Here is a 19,942-nt window from a genome sequence, read left to right as displayed (position 1 = left end):
AACCGTTCTCGTCACTCCCAGGTAAAGCCCGGTGCCCGTCAGCAGCCACCCCTCCTGCGCCCGCCCCAGCCCCTGGCCGCCGCCAACCTGCTTTCTGTCTGCGTGGATCACCCTGTTCTGCACTTCTTGTATCAACTGCCTAACACAGCGTGTGGCCTTCGGAGTGTGGTGTCTTTGCTCAGTTCGATGCGTTCGATGATTTTGTCCGTGTAAGGGTCGGTCCTTTGTTCCTTTTTACAGCTGAATAGTATTCCACTGTGTGTATAAGATGTCTGCCTTTGAAGGGTCGCTGGTGGTGGGGGTTCGAGGCTGCCAGGACTGGAGAAGGAAGTGGGAGACACGGGAACGAGGCCCGTGGCCCTGCCCACTCCCAGGGCAGTTCTGTCCCATGGCCGTGACAACTCTGTGCCACCCCTTTGAGGGCCAGGTGGGAGAGGTCTGCCATTTGCTCCTGACGTTCTAGCAATCAGTGACAGCCAGCCTTGATGATCCAAAGGGAAAGGAAGCTGGAATAACAGGAAGCTAATTGAAATGAGGGAGGTGGGAGGCAGGGAGGGGGCCCCGTTCCATGAGAGAGCTGTTTACTTGGGGGTTCATTCGGAGTCGAGAGACCCTTTCTAAGCATCTCTCCCTCTTGAAAGCCTGACGCTTGATGGAACGCACAAGCGTATTTCACTCCCAACGTGGTGGATGCTCCATGCAGGCATTGCAACTAACTTACTCACACGCCATCTCTTCGGCAGAACATCTCAGGACAGAAAATCTGGCTCGAATTTCACTTCCTTCGCGTGGAAGCGCCATTGTTGTAATAATGGTGGCGACTAGCGCGCTGTATTCTTCTAAAAATGTCTCCAGTAAATCGGGTTGCTGCCACGAGACCCGGGGAGGAGGGGGAACTTGGACAGATCCAGCGTCTGGAGCCACCCCAGCCTGGGTCGTTGGTCCCAGAAGGATTAGGAGATGGTGGTGGTTGCCGTTCGTAGCTTCAGTCCTGTTCAGACGCGCTGAAGAGTGAGGCGCGTCTTTTGTTTTTCCTGCACAGTTAAAAACTAAAACTCACCGCTGTGTCCTGCAGTTTTCCAGCGCTGGTACCTTGAAAATTCCTTTCCCGCCGGGAGGCAGGACCTTGGTCTGGAGTGGGTCTGGAGTCGTCTAAATTACGTACCGATCCACCACTTGGGACTCATGGAGGCAAGTCCCCAGCTCTGCGCCCGACGGCGGTCTCTTCTTAGCCCTGCCTGCTCCACCCTCGCTGTTCGCTGTGGGTTTCGTTACTGAGTCATTCTGTGCCCTCCTGGGATCTGGACGCCGCCTCCAACCCACTGGGTGTCGGGAGCCCGCTGCGGCTCAGCCTGCGTCATGCAGCTGGTCCAGCAACGCGCCTTCTGAGGGTCAGCCGGGGGGAGGTCTCCATAAACCTCCTGTTACCGCTGAAACGTGACATGTTAGGCTGACCCCCCACCCAAATGCCGGCTCCTGGTGGGTTGTCCATTTTCAAAGTGTTAGGATTCCGCCACTGGAACCCCCGCGCCCCAGTGGCTATCCTGTGTTTTGCTATGGTTTGTTCTTGGTATTTATTTATTGAGGGTGGTGGGGCCTGCGAACTCTTAGTTGTGGCCTGTGGGATCTAGTTCCCTGACCAGGGATCAAACCCAGGCGCCCTGCATTGGGAGCGTGGAGTCTTAGCCACTGGACCACTAGGGAAGCCCCCGCCCCAGTGGCTGGAATGGGCTGTCCTTGAAAATACAGCGTGTCCTTCAGACTCCGGGAGGGCCCCAGGGAAGCAGCCCATTGCAAAAAAGCGGGGGTTGCCGTCACGCTGATATGACGAGTTGAGGGGAGTGGAGCCGAAGGGTTCTCAGGGCAGGATGGGGGACCTGTGGCTTTTCTGCATTTTCATGGTTTGTGACAAGACGGCTCTGACCGCAAAGTCAGAAGCTGGAGGGAGGTATATTCTAGACTTCCAGTCCACGACTGATTGGGACTGGAAGATAGATTGGCGCTTAGATCTGAAATGCAGGCCCAGCGAAACCCGAGTGAGCCCTTCAGCCGGCTGCCACGTGCAAAGCTCCCCACCCCCGCGAGGGAAGAAATGTCCGTGGCACTTCCGACCCTCAAGCCCGATGTATTTTCAGCTCTGGAGGGCAGGAGCCACCACTTTGTTGGGGGCCTGCCCATGGAACCCCGGCCCTGCAGCTCCCTGAGCCGAGAGTGGAAGGAGTCACTCTCTCCCAGCCCTCAAACCTCCTCCCAGTTTGCTTCCCTCTGCTGCCTGGAAATCTGCCCAGGGGACTGAGGTCTGAGAAAGTACAGTTCTGACCTCAAGCCTCGCACACCTCGGGGTGTTCACGGAAGTCTGAGGTCTACACAAAAGCCTGGCCTCCGGCTTCCTGCACCGGCATTTTTGACCAGCCCCAGAGGCCTTTCTAGAAAGAGCCGCTGGGAGCCCAGTGCAGCTGGGGAAAACCAGAGCCTCGAGCCTCCTGCCGGCCTCCCTGCCGCGGCCGGGCCGGCCTCCCTGATTTCAGCAGTGGGCGCTCTCCCTGGGTGATGATGGGAGATTTAAGAGAGCTGGAGGCGAAAACACCCCACCGCCACTCCCGACATCACCGCCCTCCGTCCGTATAGGAAAACCTGATGTGTGTCTTTCTGGATACTAACCTGGTTGATGGAAGCCGTTGGCAGGCTTATTTTCAAACACAGGGAAATGTGTTTAGGGGTGTTACCGCCTTTACCTGTCCCCCATGACATTTCAAGAAACAGCCGGCCCCACAACCAGAAATGCATTTTAAATTGATCGCTGCATCGATCCTAAGTAGGTGTTCAGGGTGTCTGACAAACACAGCAGGGAGACACCCGTGCTCGCTCTGCGTGCAGCCTGCCCGCCCGGGGACGTGGCTCTGGGCAGCTCCGGCAACCTGCAGTCCCCCGCCCCATGCCTGGCTGGCGTGCCTTCTCGGAGCCGAAGCCCGGCTCTGTGATGAGGGCCGGGCGGCTGCGGTCCAGGCCCGTCCTCCTCCTCCTCTTTCAGCAGCCTCTGCTCCCGTCTTTCTCTCAACCCCTCCTTCCGATGAATCTGCAAGATTTTCTTACCTTCGTTCCTTCAAGTCTCTCCCTCCGCCTCCTTTGCTCTGCTCTGCTGCTGCTAAGTCATGCGCGTCCCTAAATGTGTCGCTTGTATGTTATCCTCACTTGCCCTTGTCTTCTTTTCTCCTGGACCTTCTCAGAGTCTCTTTTCTCGGTCTTCTGTCGTCCAAGGCTCTTAACGCGGGTGAATCCACTAGATGGATGGGTGGGTGACTGGCTGGCTGAGTGACGGGCTCCACAGGTCGACGCTGACGTATTGTTGTTACCAAACTCTGCAGACCTTACCCCGCTCCCCACTCCCTGCCGCGGGCGTCCAGAGGCCTCAGGCCCCGCCTGGCCTCCTCTGGTCGCCTTGTCCTGGGCTCCCGTGGGATCCCCGTGCAGCCAGGCGAGGCGAGCAGAAGAGAAGGGGGACGATTCACACCTGCACGTGGCTCCCATAGAACCTTCCGACTCTCATTCTTGGCTGCTCTCCAAGTGGGGCTCTTGCTTGACGATGCTGGTGACCTTTCCTGCAAAAGGCAAGGACCCAGTGTTTTTGCTTAGAAGGTTCTCAGGGCCTCTGGGCTCATTCCGCACTCATCCGCCCGCCCGGGAGACTCGCGGCAGCAGGCCTCCGCGGGCCAGAACTCACATTGAGGACTGGGCCTGCCCCAGGTCCAGTTCTGTCCCTTCCAGAAGGCCTCCCCAAGACCCCAGGCCGGACAGGAGCTCATGGTTTCCCCCCGACCTCTCCTGTGCTAGAATTTAGCTTAGATGGTGCTCAGGGTCTCACAGAGGGCTCCAGAATTGGAACCAGCCGGTGGATGACTTGACAGCCCCCTGTGGCCAAGGCGGGCTTGCTGACCAGGCCCGGAAGGTGCCCGCAGGAGGGAACACTGTTCCGTCACCGTCAGGGCCGCCCCTGAGCAAGGCCGCACCTCCCAGGAGTGAGAGAGGGGCCCGACCGCATTCTGCCGTTAGGCTTTGGCAGAGGGGTGTCCAGCTGCGGCTCGAGGAGGCCCTCGGAGCTCTCACTGTGCCGTGTGTGTGCAAAGCTCTGGAATCCAGACAGGGCGAATGCTCATAGAGAGCCAACGTGATGAATTGATACGCATTTCAGAACAATTTAAATCTGTCATTCCTAATTGTGCTTTTCACAAAAGCTTCTCTGCAGCGGTGGGAGAAAAATGAGAGCGGGTGGGCGGTGAGGGCAAAGTGTACCCTCTGGCCATGCAGGAGGTGTGTGCCCTTCCCAAGTGCTCTGCCCTGCTGGCTGCCAGGCAGGCGCCACTGCCGACGTCCGGATGTGAGGCAGGGCCCGCGGGGGGAGGCCGTGCTTGCCGTGTCCCCCCACCACCCCCAAATCCTGGCTACCCACAGATGCTCCCCGCTCTCCCCAAAGCTATCAAGCTGAGACCTTCTCGTTCTGTAGAGGCCATGAGCCCTTTGCCCAGGTCACCTGGGTAGAGAACCCCGCTGAGCGTCCGGCCGAAACGGAGCCGGAGGGCCGGGTGGTGGTGGGCAGGGCCCTGGGCTGCGGGGCAGGGCGGGCCTCGGGCGACGGCTGAGAAGTCTGGCTATAACTCGAGGTGGGGGGTTTGCACGTGAACTCAAGTGGAGTAAAGAGAAGAGGTGGACTCCAGTGGGTGTGACGGAGCCCGGAGACGTGAGCAGAGACTGGCTGAAGGCTGAGGGCACGGCTCAGGACTGGAGGCAGGACCCGAGAGCAGGATGAACCAACCGTCCCGCCTGCGCGCCGCAGCGGTGCGGCGTTGCTTACCGCCTCCCAGGCTGTGCCCCAGCCCCTAGGAGGTCCCCCTCCGAGTCACGCCGTTTGTTTCCGTCCTCTGCAGGCCTTTGTCCGTGGGCAGCACTTAGTCCTTATTGATTTCGTGCTTACTCTGGTTTTGTATTTAGGGGGAAAAAAGGAACAGGAGCAAACAGATAAGGAAGTTGCTCAGACTGTAAGACTTGAAGGTCTGGCTGGCTGGAAGCTATGTGATTTTCTCAAAAGGCTTGGATCTTGTTTGTTAAATGTATCTGCTAGGACGATTGTTGCCTGCACCAATTGCTGACTGCAAGTTTTAACAGAAACAAAATCAGGGTTTTATACGTACTAGGGATTTTATTCTTCTCATGAACAAAGAACTCAAAGGTTAGCATGAACCCAAAGTCCTTTTAGCACCCTGTGCCGCCACGTTCGAGTGTGAGCTTCCTGCTCACAAGATTGCTGCTCTGCTTCCTTGCATCACACCTACGTTCCAGGGAGGAGGACAGGGACGAACGGAAAGTGCTCCTCGCCTGATTCCATCCCCTCTCCAGACCCTTCCTAGACGTGTCATCCAGAAACTTCCACGCACAGCTCATTGGCCAGAACCCTGTCACACACCTGCAATGACAGCTGCAAGGGAGGCTAGAAACGCAGTTTTTTAAAGGTGGGCACAGTAATGCCCCAGACAGAACTGGGGCTCTGTTAGTCAGAGAGAGGGTGGAGAGGCTTCCGAGGTGGCACAGTGGCTGAGACTCCACGTTCTCAATGGCGGGCAGCCTGGGTTCGATCCCTGGTCAGGGAACTGGATCCCACATGCCACAACCAAAACCCGGCACAACCATGTGTGTGTGAGTGTGTGTGTGTGTGTCTGTGTGTCTGTGTGTGTCTTGGTGTCTGTGTGTATATCTGTGTGTGTGTCTGTGTATATGTGTGTGTATGTGTGTGTGTATATATGTGTGTGTCTGTGTCTGTGTATGTCTGTGTATGTGTGTGTGTATATGTGTGTGTGTGTGTGTGTGTGTGTACATCAGTCACTCAGTCATGTCTTTGTGACCCCAGGCTTTGTAACCTGCCAGGCTCCTCTGTCCGTGGAATTTTTCAGGCAAGAATACTGGAATGGGCTGTCATTTCCTCCTCAGGGGATCTTCCTGACCCAGGGACTGAACTTGCGTCTCCTGTGTCTCCAGCATTGTGGGTGGATTCTTTACCTGCTAGCAGCCATCAGGGAAGCCTGTGTATCACACACACATGTGTTTGAAGGGCTATTTATTATGAAAAAGAGAGAGAGAGAATGGATATTGGGTTGGCTGCTGGCAGTGTCTGCCACTGCACTGTGAATTTAAAATAATAATCGCTGCTTTCACAATATGTGTCAGCGAAGCTCTCCTGATTGCTGTACACACGTTAATTCATGGGAAGTATTATCATCCCAATATTTCAGTTGAACGAGCTGAGACAGACAGAGGTCAAGAGTTAACTGGGACGCCAGAGAAGAATCCTGAGGAGGAGTTTTCTAGCTGCGTCTCTCAGTGCCCTTTTCCGCAGGAATGAAAGGACTTGCGGGGCAGGAGACCCAGGAAGGGCTGCTTCTGGTTCCTTTCCATTAAGCTTTCGTTTCAAGGCTGGGAACACAGCAGACAGTGTGGTGTGTCCCCGCGTCTCCAGGCAAGAGGTTATCCTTCTCAATAATCTATCCCCCCCGGCTTTTTTTCCCTTTTTTTTTTTTTTTTTTTTGCCAGAAGTCGTTTCAATGAAGTGGAGGTTTCATTGGAATAATTAAACCTTCCATCTCAAGCCTCTCGTTCCAATCATCCAGGCAGATCAATTAACCAGAGGCGCATTTATCTAGCTGACTGTTGATCCCTTCTCATTGCAGAGCTTTTGCGCTGGGGTGGCTCGCAGAGAGGGAGAGGCGTCTGTCCCTCTTTCCACAGGGCTTGACGTTTGATGTGGTAGCAGCCTCGTTGTTTATTTTATTCAGGATCTGATTTGTATTTTTTTCACCCAACAGATATATATTGAGCACCTCTGGAGAATCAGGCCCCGTGCTGAATAAGGGACGTGGGGCTGTGGTGGGGGGTACAAAGGCGAAGCAGACACAGTCCAGGTGGCTGAACCTGCTGAACCTGCTTCCTCTTCTGTAAACTGGGGCCAGTAGTAGCAGCTGCCTCACAGCCTGCTTGTATTAAATGACATCATCCACATCCACCATTTTTCTCTAACTTCAGTTCAGTTCAGTTCAGTTCAGTTCAGTCGCTCAGTCGTGTCCGACTCTCTGTGACCCCATGAACTGTAAGCATGCCAGGCCTCCCTGTGCATCACCAACTCTCAGAGTCCACCCAAACCCATGTCCATCGAGTCGGTCATGCCATCCAGCCATCTCATCCTCTGTCACCCCCTTCTCCTCCTGCCTTCAATCTTTCCCAGCATCAGGGTCTTTTCAGATGAGTCAGCTCTTCGCATCAGGTGGCCAGAGTATTGGAGTTTCAGCTTCAGCATCACTCCTTCCAATGAACACCCAGGACTGATCTCCTTTAGGATGGACTGGTTGGATCTCCTTGCAGTCCAAGGGACTCTCAAGAGTCTTCTCCAACACCACACTTCAAAAGAAGCAGTTCTTTGGCGCTCAGCTTGCTTTATAGTCCAACTCTCACATCCATACATGACCACTGGAAAAACCATAGCCTTGACTAGATGGACCTTTGTCGGCAAATTAATGTCTCTGCTTTTCAGTATGCTGTCTAGGTTGGTCATAACTTTCCTTCCAAGGAGTAAGCGTCTTTTAATTTCATGGCTGCAGTCACCATCTGCAGTGATTTTGGAGCCCAGAAACAAAGTCAGCCACTGTTTCCACCTATTTCCACCTATTTGTTTCCCCACCTATTTGCCATGAAGTGATGGAACCAGATGCCATGATCTTAGTTTTCTGAATGTTGAGCTTTAAGCCAGTGTTTTCACTCTCCTCTTTCACTTCCATCAAGAGGCTCTTTAGTTCTTCTTCACTTTCTGCCATAAGGGTGGTGTCATCTGCATATCTGAGGTTATTGATATTTCTCCCGGCAATCTGGATTCCAGTTTGTGCTTCTTCCAGCCCAGCATTTCTCATGATGTCCTCTGCATACACGTTAAGTAAGCAGGGTGACAATACACAGCCTTGACGTAGTCCTTTTCCTACTTGGAACCAGTCTGTTGTTCCATGTCCAGTTCTCTAACTTAGTTATAATTGGAGGCTAATTGCTTTACAATACTGTCTGGGTCTCTGCCATACATCCGCGTGAGTCAGCCACAGGTATACGTATGTCCCCTCCCTCCTGCCTCCCAGCCCTCCAGGCTGTCACAGAGCACCCAGGCCTGAGCGCCCTGTGTCATATAGCAAACCCCGCTGGCTGGCTGTTTCACGCACGGTGTGTATGTGTTTCCACGCTGCTCTCTCCATTCGCCCCACCCTCTCCTTCCCTCACTGTGTCCACAAGTCTGTTCAGTTGCCTGCATCTCCATAGCTGCCCTGCAGATGCATTCACCACCACCATCTTCCTAGACTCCATATCTGCGTTACTACACATTGTTCATTTTTCTCTTTCTGACTCACTTCACTCTGTATGATAGGTTAGAACTGACTCAGATGCATTCTTTTTATGGCTGAGTAGTATTCCGTTGTGTATATATACCACAGCTTCTTTATCCACTCAGCTTTTGGTGGACATCTAGGTTGCTTCCATGTCTTAGCTATCCAGAGCATTTTTTTTAAGTTTTGGTTTTTGTTTTTTGTTTTTTGTTTTTTTGATGTGGACCATTTAAAAATCTTTATTGAATTTATTACAATACTGCTTCTGTTTTATGTGGGGGCTTTTTTGGCCATGAGGCATTTGGGATCTTAGCTTCCTGAGCAGGCTTTGAACTTGCACCGCCTGCATTGAAACGCAAAGTCATAACCAGTGGACCACCCGGGAAGTCCACACGTGAATTTAGGCAATGTCTGCCTATGGCAATGGCCGTGTCCCTTTTCCTAGAAGGTATCGGAGGATATGCTCCAGCAAAATGAGGGAGTAGGATGTGGAGCCCAGGAAGCGAGGAGTCTGATTGGTTAGATTGAATGCTATGCTTTGTAAGTGTTAGCTGTGATCGTGGCTGGCTTAATTAAGACCAGATGATGCTCAGTTGGTGAGGGTTGCTTTGGAATCTTAGTGGTATGAGGTCTCACCAGGTTATTTAACTCTGATCCGACTTCCTCATCATAAAATGGGGATAATAAAACTCATCTTAGCAAGCTCCTGCAACGGTAAAGCCAGGTGGCATCTGTGAAGTGCCCTGCACACACTCAGTACATCTGATTTATGAAGGGGTGAGCTGTCCGACAAGTTTTACAAAAAGTGAAATATAGTTAAGTGTGCAGAGAATGGAGTAGCTGATTCTTTATACCTAAATGCCTGACCCATATTTCCAACTGTTGGCATAATGTCATTTTTTATTTTTTTTCAACCATGGTAATACATACGCCAAGCAGAGCTCAAGACTAAAGTAGCCATCGTTGTTCAGTTACTAAGTCACGTCCAATTCTTTGTGACCCCATGGTCCTCGGCCTTCACTCTCTCCCAGAGTTTGCTCAAATTCATGTCCGTTGAGTCGGTGATGCTATCTAACCATCTCATCCTGTACCACCCCCTTCTCCTTCTGCCTTCAGTCTTTCCCAGCATCAGGGTCTTTTCTGATGAGTCACCTCTTTGCATCAGGGGCCAAAGTATTGGAGCTTTCGGCATCAGTCCTTCCAATGAATATTCAGGGTTGATTTCCTTTAAGATCGAATGGTTCGATCTCCTTGCGGTCCAAGGGACTCTCAAGAGTCTTCTATAGCACCGCAATTCGAAAGCATCAATTCTCTGGCGCTTAGCCTTCTTTGTGGTCCAACTCTCTTTTACCACCAGACACATCCACAGCTGAGCAGCATTTCCGCTTTGGCCCAGCCACTTCATTCTTTCTGGAGCTGCCCTCTGCTCTTCCCCAGGACACCTTCCAGCCCCAGCGGCTCGTCTTCCAGTGTCGTATCTTTTTGCCCTTTCATACTGTTCATGGGATTCTCCCGGCAAGAATACTGGAGTGGCTTGCCATTTCCTCCTCCAGTGGACCACATTTTGTCAGATTTTTTCACTATGACCCGTCCATCTTGGGTAGCCCTGCACAGCATGGCTCATAGCTTCATTGAGTTAAGCAAGACCCTTCACCGTGACTGTGATCCATGAAGGGGAGAAAGTGAAATAGGCTTGTCATACGCTGATCCCCAGGGGCAGCCACTTCTAACCCTTCTCCATTTTGCTTTCTTCTCCTTACCTCCTTATTTCTAAGTAATGTGCTTACATCGCTATTTAGTGATGTGCCAGTTTTAAGACATTTATCGACATGCCTTTAGGTAGATGATAATTTATCTCCCTTTTCCTAGTTCCCCGCTCCATGCACTTCGCCCGCCATCGTCTTGGAACATTCTGATCAGTTTACCTGTTACTTTATCATGACCAGGTAAATACTGTTCGAGTTGAGGCAAGTTGTGTGCTGGGATTACGTTTCCTTCTTATCTTCTTATTTTGCCCAAAGTTAATATTGCCTCTCTTTTCATTTGCTGGGGCTTTTTTAATCATACCTGTCCTCAATGTTTTTTCTGTCTGACTCTCACACCTGTCATTTGCCTAATGATGTTATTTCCTAAGTTATCAAGGATATCAGCTAACCATGCATCATTTCCCCTGACCCTCCATGGTCCTGCTGCAGTCTTGGCCAGCTTCTCCGTGCTGCATCCCTGTCATCCTGGAACACTCCTTGCTGCTCTGTCTCCTGGCCTTCGTATTTTTGTTTTATCCCCTCATTTTGCTGGAGTATATCCTGCAGTAGCTTCCTAAGAAAGGATGCATGGAAGCTAGATGTTTAGAGTCCTTGCCTTTCTGAAAACAGCGGCATTCTGCTTTCACACACAATAGTTCGGGTAGGGATAGAATCCTAGGTTTAGGAGTATTTTCCATTGGAAACGTGAAGGTGTCACCTCACTGTCCCCCACTTTCCAGCATCACTGTTGAAAGATCTGATGCCAAACTTACTTCTAGTCCTTTGCACGTGGCCTGATGTTTCCTCCCAGGACGATTTCAGGGTCTTCTCTTATTCCCCGGTGCCCTAAAATTTCAGAACGATACTCCGAGAAGGTTCCTTTCCACTGATTTGTACTGAGCACTCAAAGGACCCTTCAAAACTAAATGCTCTTGTTTTTGCATGTGGAGAATCCTCTAATCCTAGCGTCCCTGATCGTTTCACCCCATAATTGATACTGCATCCCCACAAGACATACAAGAAAGGAAGCATGCTTCTGTAACCTCTTTCTAAGGTTTCACTTTATTGGATATTAGACTTCCTAAATTGACCTCACTCCCCCTCCTCCTTTCTTATTTTCATTCTCTGTAACTTTTTGTTAACTTTTGGGGATATTTCCTCAACTTTATCTTCTAAATTTTCTATTGATTTTAAGCTTCCACTTAACTTTATTTTAATCTCTTAAGAGCTTTTTCTTGTTCTTTGATTGTTCCCTTGTCAAAGCACCCTGCATTGTTCTGGGGTTGCAGTATCTTACCTGATCTCCTCACGGATTTCAATTACTGGATTTTTTGTTTCAGTTTTCCCTTGTTCTGTGCATTGTCAGCTTCCTGCAGCTTCCTTGTGGCAGTTTGTCTCTTTCGATCTCTTCCTTTCATACGGAGATGTTTCTCGAACATCAAGAGGTCCTTGGCTGTCTGTTTATTCTTATGTAAGAGGCAACACAAACTGTTCTTGCAAGCTCTGCTCGCACAGTGGGCTTTGCTGGAGGGCAAATAGTCACTGGCTGATTGTGCTTGGATAATACCGATGACAGGAAGCTCATAACTCACCAAGCAATTGATTCCTCCTTTGAGAAGCAAGAGCTGTTTTGAATCCTGAGCCAGTATCTGCTCTGCTATCTTAAGAGCTTGGTTTTAATTCTGTCTTAACGCTTGTTAAAGTGATATTTCAGGGACGTTTTGTACATACACCTACTGGTTGAAAGTGAAAATGAAAGTCGCTCAGTCATGTCCGACTCTGCAAACCCATGGATTCTCCAGGCCAGAACACTGGAATGGGTAGCCTTTCCCTTCTCCAGGGGATCTTCCCAACCCAAGGATCGAACCCAGGTCTCCCGCATTGCAGGTGGATTCTTTACCAGCTGAGCCACCAGGGAAGCCCAAGGATACTGGGGTGGGCAGCCTATCCCTTCTTCTGGGGATCTTCCCGACCTAGGAATCGAACTGGGGTCTCCTGCATTGCAGGCGGATTCTTTACCAGCTGAGCTATCAAGGAAGCCCCATACCTACTGGTTAGTGTCGTTTAAAAGGTGAACTCTTTTTTGTTTTAAGGCAATTCTAGGGGCTGCTGCTGCTGCTGCTAAGTCGCTTCAGTCATGTCCGACTCTGTGCGACCCCATAGATGGAAGCCCACCAGGCTCCCCCATCCCTGGGATTCTCCAGGCAAGAACACTGGAGTGGGTTGCCATTTCCTTCTCCAATGCATGAAAGTGAAAAGTGAAGTGAAGTAGCTCAGTCGTGTCCAACCCTCAGTGACCCCGTGGACTGCAGCCTTCCAGGCTCCTCCATCCATGGGATTTTCCAGGCAAGAGTACTGGAGTGGGGTGCCAATGCCTTGTGATTTAAAGGAAGTCCACATCCTGCCTTCCACGCTAATTATGACTCTGAACCTGTCATTTTTTGATTGTTCTTGGCTGTACTGTAGTGATGATGGTGGTGCTGATGGTCACGGTGGTGCTGGTGCTGGTGATGGTGATGAAACCACCTGTCTCAGAGAGTTCTCCAGCAGTTAGGCTTAGCTAAGTGCCTGGCAGAGTAAACAGTCTGTAAGCACAGGGATGATGTTTCCACCAGCTGAATGTTAAATAATGAGTCAGTCTCTCAGCAAACGTATCCTCTCTCCAACCTTAGGACCAAGTTGGTAGTTGTGTGGGTGTGTGCTTGGTTGCGTCTGACTCTGCGACCCTGTGGACTGTAGCGCGCCAGGCTCCTCTGTCCGTGGGATTTCCCAGGCAAGAGTGCCAGAGTGGGCTGCCATTTCCTACACAAACCTGCTTTCCCTTCCCTACAATTCAAACCTCTCTTACAATTAATTTTCTTAAAGCTTTTTCTTCGGATTATAAGAGAGGAAAAACGCAAGTGCACTCTTCTTTTTTGATGCAAATACAGAGAAGCCTCATTTCCCTGGGCGGGCGGGGGGGGTGTGGGGCAAGGCCAGCCCTGCCCTGAGGACGGTGCTGAGCAGACCAAGGAGACGGTGACCTCCAGAGAAGCCCTTCCCCCCGCCCCCCACCCCTGGGGCTGAGGGTCTGTGACAGCTCACTCCTATCCAAGCTGACACCCGACAGGAAGAGCTTCTGTCAGCCCTGGGAGATCTGGTGTCACCTGTGATTAATCCTCAAAGCCAAAACCCAGCAAGTTTCTGATTAAACGATGGTGTCCCGGGTCCCCGTCAGCTCCGAGTGGAGCTGTGGGAGCCGCCGCCAAGGGACCCCAGCAGCTGTCAGGACAAGCGTCTGCCCCTCCTCCCCCTCCCCAGCCGCCCTTCGCCCCAAACCCACAGCCCCAGCTGGGCCCCTGGGGCTGATGGACAAGATGACCTTGCCGGTCACCACAAGGAACGGGGAAGCCCCGGCGTGTTGCTGCCCAAACCCGCAGGGGGAGGTGCCTGAGACGTGATTCTCAGTGAAGGGAACCCTCTGGACTCGGGAGCGTGGTTTGCTACTTTTGACCTGATGAGTTAGCAGCTGATTAGAACCGCTCTGCTCTGCAGATGCTTCAGTCAGAGGCTTCTGACTGGCTTGCACTTGGCCACGAGCAGCCCCACGGTTACCATCCGGCCTTCTCTCCATGCCCGAGTGCCGGGACCCGGGGTCGGTGGCCTTCCCGCTGTCTGTGGGTGCGAACCAAAGCCCTTGTCCTGCAGCAGCTCCAGGCCCCGGTCCATGGCGTGTCCGTCCCCTGCAGAGACGTGGGCTCCGGGATCGTTTCGTTCTTTCCCCCCTTCGCTGTTTGAGTGGTTCTCTGTGCTCAATCGGACCATCTTCCCCCTCACAGATCCCGGCCCGCAAGACTCCACACCCAGGAGATTGGCTGAGGGCAGGGCCAGCCCCGGCCAGGAGGAGTAGAAAGAAGTCAGACCTCAGGGACGGGCGGGCACATCCTGTCTGCCGGGCGCCGACCCTATGCCAGGTACGTCACATCATCTCCTTTATGTAAAATAAGTGTAAAGTGAGGGTTTCCTGAGACCCGCCAGGGGAGCAGAGAGGGGCAGGTTCCAGGCAGAGGCAGGCGCAGGACGCAGGCGCTGAGCGAGCGGGCATCTGGCGGAGAATCGAAGTCAGTCAGCTGGGACGCGACCGTAGGGGCTGGCCGGAGGCCTCAGCTTGGAGGTCGAGACAGAGATGCCAAGCTGTATTATAGCAGAGAGGGGTCCACACGATCCATGTTTCCAGTGAGTGAGGAAGGGCCGTGAGGCCAGCAGCTGCCACGGAGTTTGTCCACTGGCCGGCAGTCTCCTTGGCCTGTAAAAAGGTGAGCAAAGGCCTTCCCGAGTAGCCCAGCGGCTAAGGCTCCACCCTTCTGCTGCACAGGGTGTGGATTCAATTCCTGATGAGACAACTAAGATCCCACATTCTGAGATCAAAACATAATAAAGAACTTTAAAAAAAATAGGTGCGCAAAATGGCCCTTCCTGTAGAACGTGGCCTGGGAGCCTTCCACGTGTTTTTCAGCAGGTTTCTCTCAACCACAGACAGGTGCCTGTGGGTGAACACCCAGGAGGCAACACCACCAGAGACCCAGGTTCTCTCTAGAGGAGTCCTCAGGCCACAGGATGGCTGCAGCAACCCCAGCATCACACACTCATTCACACACTAGTGTCTCGGTGCTCAAGGACTGTACCCTGTCCTTGTGTTCCTGCCAAAGGTCAGGGAAGAGCACCAGAGCTGCCCCCCAGCAGACGTCCCTGCAGGTTCCACAGGCCATAAAGACGTCACATACTTAGTCTGACTTCAAACAAGACCACCTTGTTAGGTAGAGAGCAAAAAAAGATCCGCCTCTTGCCGCTCAGAAGTTGCCCAGCCTCCCTGAAACATGAGGCCACCTGGTTCCTGAAGACAATAGGGATTCTGTAAGCAGGAAAAGGGGATGAACGATGCGGGGTTCACCCGCCTAATGACTTGTTGAGTCAACTTCTTAGGATGTTGACTCTTTAAAAATGGTGCGGGTGAGTATATTTTCCCTTGTGAATGGAAAACTATCATGCTGACGTATCGTCAGAGTGAGCGCTTGTAGGAGACGTATTTGTGTTGCACTGAACCACGAACTCTCCCCACGTGACCCAGGTGGCCAGTGCTTAGGATATGAGCAAAAGGGCAAAGGTCATTGGATGGACTGTCCCCATTTGTAACCTCTGTAAACCAGCTGTTGCTCATAATAGCACATAGATATTTTTACTCAAGGTGCGTGGGTTGTTTGTAGCAAAAGCGCACTTAGAACAGCTCAGATTAGTGGGGAGATTCTTGACGGAGCCAGAACCTGGGACTGGGAAGTAGAGTGGTACGCTCAGAGAGGACGCCAGCCGCTCCTCGAGGGTCCTCGGGGCCTCTCGCTGCAGCTCCGCCAGCAGATGTACTTCCTCCGCCTCCCTTACACCGTCTCTGCCTCTGCAGCCCCAACCCGCCTGGGCGCCTTACTGCAGCCAAGTGCGGCCCCCAGCCACTCCAGTGCACCTCCTAGCTAATCCCCCCCAGCACACTCACTCGCCCCACTCTCTCTCTCAGTCAGTTCAGTCGCTCAGTCGTGTCTCACTCTTTGCAACCCCATGTACTGTGGCACACCAAGCTTCCCTGTCCATCACCAACTCCCGGAGCATGCTCAAATTCACGTCCATCAAGTCAGTAATGCCATCCAACCACCTCATCCTCTGTCGTCCCCTTCTCCTCCTGCCTTCAATCTTTCCCAGCATCAGGGTCTTTTCCAGTGAGTCAGCTCTTCACATCTAGTGGCCAAAATATCGGAGTTTCAGCTTCGGCATCAGTCCTTATTTGAATATTCAGGACTGGTTGGATCTCCTTCTTGTCCAAGGGACTCTCAAGAGTCTTCTCCAACACCACAGTTCAAAAGCAGCAATTCTTTGGTTCTCAGCTTTCTTTGTAGTCCAACTCTCACATCCATACGTAACTACTGGAAAAAGCATTGCTTTGACTGGATGGACCTTTGTCAGCAAAGGAATCTCTGCTTTTTAATACACTATCTAGGTGGTCATAGCTTTTCTTCCAAGGAGCAAGCGTCTTTTAATTTCACGGCTGCAGTCACCATCTACAGTGATTTTGGAGCCCCCTAAAATAAAGTCTCTCACTGCTTCCATTGTTTCCCCATCTATTTTCCATGAAGTAATGGAACCAGATGCCATGATCTTAATTTTCTGAATGTTGAGCTTTAAGCCAGCGTTTTCACTCTCCTCTTTCACTTTCATCAAGAGGCTCTTTAGTTCTTCACTTTCTGCCATAAGGGTGGTGTCATCTGCATATCCGAGGGTTATTGTATTTCTCCCAGCAATCTTGATTCCAGCTTGTGCTTCATCCAGTCCAGCATGTTGCATGATTACTCTGCATATAAGTTAAATAAGCAGGGTGACAGTATACAGCCTTGATGTACTCCTTTCCCAATTTGGAACCAGTCCATTGTTCCATGTCCGATTCTAACAAACAGCTGACAAACAGGTGACTCGGTGATAAAGAACCCACGTGTCAATGCAGGCGACATAAGAGGTGAGGGTTTGATCCCTGGGTCATAAAGGTCCCCTGGAGAAGGAAAGGGCAGCCCACTCGTGTTCTTGCCTGGAGAATCCCATGGACAGAGGAGCCTGGTGGGCTACAGTCCATGGGGTCGCAAGAGTCAGACACGACTTAGCACACACACACAGACATCAGCTCTGTGGCCGTCTGAGGACGGGAGCGGGAAGGAATATATTAGATAGTGCTGTCTCTGTTGCCCTAGACTCGCTATCATCTCTGTTATTGATTCTTTTTTTCTTTTTCAAACTATACAAATAATATGATGAAACGTGTGTGTTGTAAATAATACTGATAACATCCAAGTTGTCCTGCCCAGTAACCTCAGAATTCATCCCGCTTCTTAGGCAGGATCAGTGTAATCAGAGCCTCTCAAACCTCCCCCTCCCTCCTTCCCCTTCTGCTCCCCGCCCGTCCCCCTGTTTCTCTCTTGCCTTCTCCTCTTTCACACATACATACACACACACACACACACACAGCCCTACCTGTGTAATTACAGGTGTTGCCTTACATGAGGCGATGGCACCCCACTCCAATATTCTTGCCTGGAAAATCCCATGGACGGAGGAGCCTGGTAGGCTGCAGTCCATGGGGTCTCAAAGAGTCAGACACGACTGAGCGACTTCCCTTTCGCTTTTCACTTTCATACACTGGAGAAGGAAATGGCAACCCACTCCAGTTCTTGCCTGGACAATCCCAGGGGGAGCCTGGTGGGCTGCCCTCTATGGGGTCACACAGAGTCGGACACGACTGAAGCGACTTAGCAGCAGCAGCAGCAGCCTTACATGAGTGACTTCACACTGCATTGTGTTATTTTCCTGACACCAAATGTGTGGGGTTTTCCTGACACCAAGCACGTGTCATATTTTCCACAAGTTCAGTTCAGTTCTAACACTGACTGCCCAGAGGCAACCAGGCCGCCACAGGCCCAGGGCTTGGCCCCCACGCCTGCTCCACTCGGACACTGGCCCCGCCCCGGGCCGCCTGCCCTCTGGCTCCGCAGCCCAGAGTCCAGGGTCTCCCGAGGCTCCTGGCCAGGTGCTGTGTTTGCTGGCATGACTCACAGAACCCGGGAAAACACTGTACTTATTACCACAGTTTATTGTCAAGGACACAAATGAAAGCACTCGCGAGGAGCCCCCGGACACAGAGGCGTCTGTTCCCTGGCGTTGAGATGGCACCCGTGCCAGCAGGGGCTTGAGTTCAGAAACTTGGAAGCTCTTTGTGTCCCTTGTGCAGGGATTTTTATCAAGTGTTATTATGTAACTGTGACTGATTAACTCATTCTCGGAATGGTGACTGGACTCAGTCTCTAGCCTCTCTCCCTGAAAGTTATAACCTTATAATCGCTTGGTTTTTCAGTTCCCATCCTGAAACTCCTGGGTCCCCTTACCCAAGAGTCATCTTATTACCATCCAAAAAATACTCTATCCCTCCGAGGGATATCCCTCTCAGAATCCTGGAGCTCCTTGCCCAGAACCAGGGACAAAGATCAAATATATATATATATATATATATATATATATATATATTTGTTTCCAATTTTATTTACTTATTAATTTCAGCTGCACTGGGTCTTCCCTGCTCTGTGCGGGCTTTCTCTAGCTGCAGCGAGCAGGGGCTCCTCTCTGGTCTCATCGCGCAGGCGTCTCATCGCGGTGACTGCTCTTGTTGTTGAGCGCGGGCTCTAGGCTGTGGTCCTCAGTAGTGTGGGGCACAGGCTTAGTTGTCCCTTGGGATGCGGAATCTTCCCAGACCAGGGATCAAACCTACATCTCCTGCATTGGCATTGGCAGGCAGATTCTTAACCACTGGACTACCAAGGAAGTCCCCAAATCCATTTTAAATTATACCGCATGTATGAATATATGCATGTATTTACTTTTTAAAAAACAATGCCTTGGGATCTTTTTATGTTACCACATATGTTCAAATGTCATTCCATAATGCGAAAGGATCATAGAATATCTACTGAAGAATGTCTGGATTGCTTACATTTTTTCCAACTACAAATAATGTTAAACATTCAAGTAAAAAATTGGGGGGGGAAATTAAATATCCATTTTAGAGAAATGAAGAAATAAATTGTGGTATATTCTGGCAATGGAATAATATATACAGCAGTTAAAATGAATAAACCAATAGAAATTAAGGGATTGTCAGATTAGCTTAAAGCAATAAGATCGCTTATAGACCATCTGCAGGAGAAAAACCTTACATCCAAAGGCACTGGGCTGGCCACAAGGTTCGTTTGGGTTTTCCCGTTTTACTTTGAGGCAAATGGAAATGCAGCATATGGAGCCTTAACTGGTGTCACTAAAGCAGCACTCAGAGGGAAATTTATAGCTATACATGTTAACTTTTTTTAAAGACCTCAAATCAGTAACCTGACCTTCCACTTTGTGAAACTAGAAAAAGAAGAGCGAAGTGAACCTGAAGCAAACAGAAGGAAGGAAGTCACACATGTTAGGACAAAAATAAATGAGCTAGAGAACGGAAAAGCAATAGAGAAAATCAGTGAAACCAAAAGCTCTTCTTTGAAATATCAACAAGCCCTGAGCTAGACTGACCAAGAGAAAAAGAGAGATGATCCAGATTACTAGATCAGGAATAAGAGAAAGGGCACTACTACTAACCTTGTTGAAGAAATGAGGCAAAATAAAAATAAAAGAAAAATATGAACGTTGCTTCCAATAAATTTGGTTACTTACATGAGATGGACAGATTCCTAGAAAGACACAAGCTATTGAAACTGACTCAAGAAAAACAGGAAATATGAGCAAACCTACAGCAAGTAAAGAAATAGTAATCAAAAACCTACCCACCAAGAAAAGCCTCCACCAAACAAAGACAAAAGTATGCCTGTTCTTCATTAACTTTCCCAAAAAGTAGAAGAGGAAGGAACACTTGCCAGTTTGCTCCATGAGGTAAAAATTATCCTGATGTCAAAACCAGTTGGACATCTTGAGGAAAGAAAAGTACCAACGAATCTCTCATAGCTATGGACACCAGAAGGCTCAAAAACATACTAGCAAACCAAATCCCACAAATCTGTAACTACCTGAGATTTACAGCGAGAATGCAAGGTTTGTTTAATGCCTGAAAATCAGTTAATGTAATATATTAATAGAATCAAAACTAAAAACTATATGGTAATCTCAATGGATGCAGAGAACGCATTTGACAAAATCAAGCATCCTTTTTGCGACAAAAATATTCAGGGAGTTTCCTCA

At 50.7% G+C, this 19,942-nt stretch overlaps 1 protein-coding gene across 1 annotated transcript in view; it reads left to right on the top strand.

The window, feature by feature from the left end:
* The window catches only part of CARD11 (caspase recruitment domain family member 11), a 102,223-nt gene that overhangs the window by 48,450 nt on the left and 33,831 nt on the right, over positions 1–19,942 (top strand). Inside the window, exon 2 of the mRNA XM_068967860.1 lies at positions 13,969–14,103. Coding sequence (XP_068823961.1) covers positions 14,097–14,103 — 7 coding nt within the window. The 5' untranslated portion in view covers positions 13,969–14,096. The remainder of the gene's footprint in view (positions 1–13,968; positions 14,104–19,942) is intronic.

The sequence above is a fragment of the Capricornis sumatraensis genome, chromosome 3, assembly GCF_032405125.1.
Source record: "Capricornis sumatraensis isolate serow.1 chromosome 3, serow.2, whole genome shotgun sequence".
Lineage (NCBI taxonomy): Eukaryota > Metazoa > Chordata > Mammalia > Artiodactyla > Bovidae > Capricornis > Capricornis sumatraensis.
This window is presented reverse-complemented; position numbering and strand designations above follow the sequence as displayed.